We start from the raw sequence: 4,546 nt of genomic DNA on the forward strand, positions 1-4,546 counted from the left end.
GCTAAAAATGGGTCAAGAACAGGTCAGTATTGGTCTATAATGGGTCACCAATGGAAGACAGGTCAGAAATGGGCTGAAAATGGGTCAGAAATGGGACAAGAATGGGTCGGTATGGGACTATAAAGGGTCACCAATGGAAGACGGGTCAGAAATGGGTGAAAATGGCTTGAAAATGGGTCAGAAATGGGACAGAAATGGGTCAGAAATGGGACAAGAATGGGTCGGTATGGGACTATAATGGGTCACCAATGGAAGACGGGTAAGAAATGGGTCAGAAATGGGCTGAAAATGGGTCAGAAATGGGACAAGAATGGGTCAGTATGGGACTATAATGGATCACCGATAGAAGACGGGTCAGAAATGGGTGAAAATGGCTTGAAAATGGGTGAAAATTGGGATGGAAATGGGTCAGAAATGGGACAAGAACGGGTCAGTATTGGTTTATAATGGGTCACCAATGGAAGACGGGTCAGAAATGGGCTGAAAATGGGTCAGAAATGGGGCAAGAATGGGTCGGTATGGGACTATAAAGGGTCACCAATGGAAAATGGGTAAGAAATGGGTCAGAAATGGGCTGAAAATGGGTCAGAAATGGGACAAGAATGGGTCAGTGTGGGACTACAATGGGTCTACAATGGAAAGTGGGTGAAAAATGGGCTGAAAATGGGTCAAAAATGGGCTGAAAATGGGTCAAAATGGGTCAAGAACAAGCCAAAAATGGGTCAACCCCAACCCAAGCCGCTGTCCATGGTGCTGAACAGAGCTGCTGTCCATGGTGCTGAACCCAGCCGCTGTCCATGGTGCTGAACCTAACCGCTGTCCATGGTGCTGAACAGAGTCGCTGTCCATGGTGCTGAACCTACCTGCTGTCCATATTGCTGCAGACTCTCATAGGCCACACGATTGGCCAACGCGATGCAGGCGATGCGCCGTGGTTGGGTGCAGGCCACGTGTTTGTAACCACCCTCCAATAGGAATTGAGGAACTTGGGTAGATTTCCCACATCCCGGATCCCCCGATACCAGAACCACTCGGTTCTGATCCAAAGCATCCAAGATGGCCGCCCTATAGGGCGCTATGGGGAGGTTGGAGCGGTCGCGGTGGATTTGGGTCAACTTATTGAAGCTTCGTTGTTGGGTGAAGGTTATATAGTGGAGGAGGGCGCTATGGAGCTCTATATGGTGCTTATAGGGGATATATAGGTCATCATATAGGTTATGGGGGATATATGGGTCCCTATATGGGGTTTGGGGCTTATAGGGTCTAGATATGTCGCCATATTGGGTTTGTATGGGGTCATCTTGTAGGGTTTGGGGCCTATGGGGTTTAGATTGGTCACTATATGGGGTTTGGGGGTTATAGGGTCTAGATTGATCATCATATAGGGCTTGGGTCTTATGGGGTTTGGATTGGTCGCCATAGGGTATAGACTGGTCACTATATGGGGTTTGGGGTTGGGATTGGGCCCTATTGGTGCTCTGTATGGGATCACCATGTATAGGATCCCCCTGTAGGGTTTCAGGCTCCACTATTGCCATATTAATACGATATATGGGATCATATAGGGCCGGGATCCCCAATGGGGTCAATGGGGTTTTGCTGCTGCTTTCTGAGGTGTCTTTATGGGGTTTTTATGGGGTTTATGGGGTTTTTATGGGGTTTATGGGGTTTATGGGGTTTTTATGGGGTTTATGGGGTTTTTATGGGGTTTTTGGGGTATTTATGGGATTTTGGGGGTTTTATGGGGTTTTGGGGGTATTTATGGGGTTTTTATGGGGTTTTTATGGGGTTTTATGGGGTTTATGGGGTTTTTATGGGGTTTTTATGGGGTTTTATGGGGTTTTTGGGGTATTTCATGGGGTTTTTGGGGTATTTTATGGGGTTTTTTCAGGCTTTGGAAGCGTCGCAGGCGGTCGAAGAAGCCCCAGAAGTTGTGGGTCTCGTCGGGGTTCAATGGGAAGATCCCAGTGGGGCCAAAGAGCTGAACCTCAACGCGGCGACGGACACGGGGGGAGCCCCAGTCCCAGGATGAGCTCATGGCGCTGTGGGGCACAGAGGGCACTTATGGGGCTGAGGGCACTTATGGGGCTGAGTTGGGTAAGCACAGAGATGAGGGATGGGATTCAGGTAGGAGCCATAGATCCCAGCCCCATAGATTCCAATAGATCCCAGCCCCATAGATCCCAATAGATCCCATCCCCATAGATCCCAATAGATCCCAAGAGATCCCAGCCCCATAGATCCCAATAGATCCAAATAGACCCCAATAGATTCCAATAGATCCCCATAGAGCCCCATTGACCCCAGCCCCATAGAGCCCCATTGACCCCAGCCCCATAGAGCCCCATTGACCCCAATAGATCCCAATAGACCCACCCCAATAGATCTCAATAGACCCCAATAGATCCCAATAGACCTCAATAGACCCCAATAGATCCCAATAGACCCCAATAGATCTCAATAGACCCCCAATAGATCCCAATAGATCCCAATAGATCCCAACAGACCCCAATAGATCCCAATAGACCCCAACGGATCCCAATAGACCCCAATAGATCCCAATAGACCCCAATAGATCCCCAATAGACCCCAATAGATCCCAATAGACCCCAATAGACCCCAATAGATCCCAATGGACCCCAATGGCCCCAATGGACCCCAATGGACCCCAATGGATCCCAATAGACCCCAATGGATCCCAATAGATCCCCATAGACCCCAATAGACCCCAATAGATCCCAATGGATCCCAATAGACCCCAATAGATCCCAATAGACCCCAATAGACCCCAATAGATCCCAATAGACCCCAATAGACCCCAATAGACACCAATAGACCCCAATAGATCCCAATAGATCCCAGTCCCATAGATCCCAATAGACCCCAATAGACCCCAATAGATCCCAATAGACCCCAATAAACCCCAATAGACCCCAATAGATCCCAATAGACCCCAATAGATCCCAAAAGACCCCAATAGATCCCAATAGATCCCAATAGACCCCAATAGACCCCAATAGATCCCAATAGACCCCAACAGACCCCAATGGATCCCTATAGATCCCCATAGATCCCAATAGACCCCAATAGACCCCAATAGACCCCAATAGACCCCAATGGATCCCAATAGACCCCAATAGACCCCAATAGACCCCATAGACCCCAATAGACCCCAATAGACCCCAATAGATCCCAATAGACCCCAAGAGACCCCAATGGATCTCAATAGACCCCAATAGACCCCAATAGACCCCAATGGAACCCAATGGAACCCAATGGATCCCAATGGAACCCAATAGAACCCAATGGAACCCAATGGAACCCAATGGAACCCAATAGAACCCAATGGATCCCAATAGCCCCCTATGGATCCCAATAACCCCCTATGGATCCCAATAGACCCCAATAGACCCCAATAGACCCTAATAGACCCCAATGATGACCCTAATAGACCCTAATGACCCCAATAGACCCTAATAGACCCCAATGACCCCAATAGATCCCAATAGATCCCCATAGACCCCAATAGACCCCAATAGATCCCAATAGATCCCAATAGACCCCAATAGATCCCAATAGACCCCAATAGACCCCAATAGATCCCAATAGACCCCAATAGACCCCAATAGACCCTAATGGACCCCATAGATCCCACACACCTTCACTCCCGGCCTCCCCGGCTCCTCCACGGCTCCACTTCCGCTTCCTGTTTGCAGCTTCTACTTCCGCTTCCGGGCTCCCGACGAGCGGACCGGAAGTAGCTCGGGGAGTGACGTAGAAAAGGAGGCGTGGCCAAGAGACCGACCAATCGGGACATAGAAGGGGCGTGGCTTAAGGAGGGAGGCGTGGCTTGATACTTGTGGGCGTGGCTACGCACAGCGGAGCGGCTTCCTATTGGCTGAGCCCTTATAGGGGCGTGGCCAAGCGACAGGCGAGTTAATACACAGAAGGGGGCGTGGCTTAGAGGGAAGGGGGCGTGGTCTATTATTGTGGGCGTGGCTACGCACAGCGGAGCGGCTTCCTATTGGCTGAGCCGTTCCGGGGGCGTGGCTTAAGGGAATGGCATGGCTAAGAGAAAAGGGGGCGTGGCATAACCCATGTGGGCGTGGCTACTCGCAGCGGAGCGGCTTCCTATTGGCTCAGCCGTTCCTGGGGGCGTGTCTTAGGAAAGGGGGCGTGGCTTGGAGTGAGGGGCGTGGCTTAACCCTTTGTGGGCGTGGCCACGCGCAGCGGAACGGCTTCCTATTGGCTGAGCCTCTCTAGGGGCGTGTCCAAGCGGCCATTTTGGCCGTCGCAGCTATTTGACGTCATCACGGTGCGTTCGGACGATGGTGGCCGGTGCTTTCCCTATCGCCAAGCTCCTGACCCTGGGTGCCCGTCAGCTCAGCCGCCCATTGGCTGCTCGGATCAAGGCCGGAGCCAGAGCCAGCCCCTTCTTCAGGACCTATATCTGCCTCCCACCGGCACAACGTGAGATATAATGGGGGGGAAGGAGGAGAAATGGAGGCCAATGGGAAGGAGAGGAAGGGAGGGGTTGGCCAATGGG

The 4,546-nt window shown here is 51.3% G+C and overlaps 2 protein-coding genes across 2 annotated transcripts in view; one reads left to right on the plus strand and one right to left on the minus strand.

Annotated features, from left to right (window-relative positions):
• LOC107325041 (probable ATP-dependent RNA helicase DHX34) overlaps positions 1-1,673 on the minus strand; it is a 6,833-nt gene extending 5,160 nt beyond the window's left edge. Inside the window, exon 1 of the mRNA XM_015885523.2 lies at positions 864-1,673. Coding sequence (XP_015741009.2) covers positions 864-1,538 — 675 coding nt within the window. The 5' untranslated portion in view covers positions 1,539-1,673. The remainder of the gene's footprint in view (positions 1-863) is intronic.
• A 2,605-nt stretch (positions 1,674-4,278) lies between these two features.
• Positions 4,279-4,546, plus strand: part of OPA3 (outer mitochondrial membrane lipid metabolism regulator OPA3) — a 9,158-nt gene continuing 8,890 nt past the window's right edge. The window contains exon 1 of the mRNA XM_015885550.2: positions 4,279-4,470. Coding sequence (XP_015741036.1) covers positions 4,329-4,470 — 142 coding nt within the window. The 5' untranslated portion in view covers positions 4,279-4,328. The remainder of the gene's footprint in view (positions 4,471-4,546) is intronic.

This window comes from Coturnix japonica, chromosome 27 (genome assembly GCF_001577835.2).
Source record: "Coturnix japonica isolate 7356 chromosome 27, Coturnix japonica 2.1, whole genome shotgun sequence".
NCBI classification, from domain to species: Eukaryota; Metazoa; Chordata; class Aves; order Galliformes; family Phasianidae; genus Coturnix; species Coturnix japonica.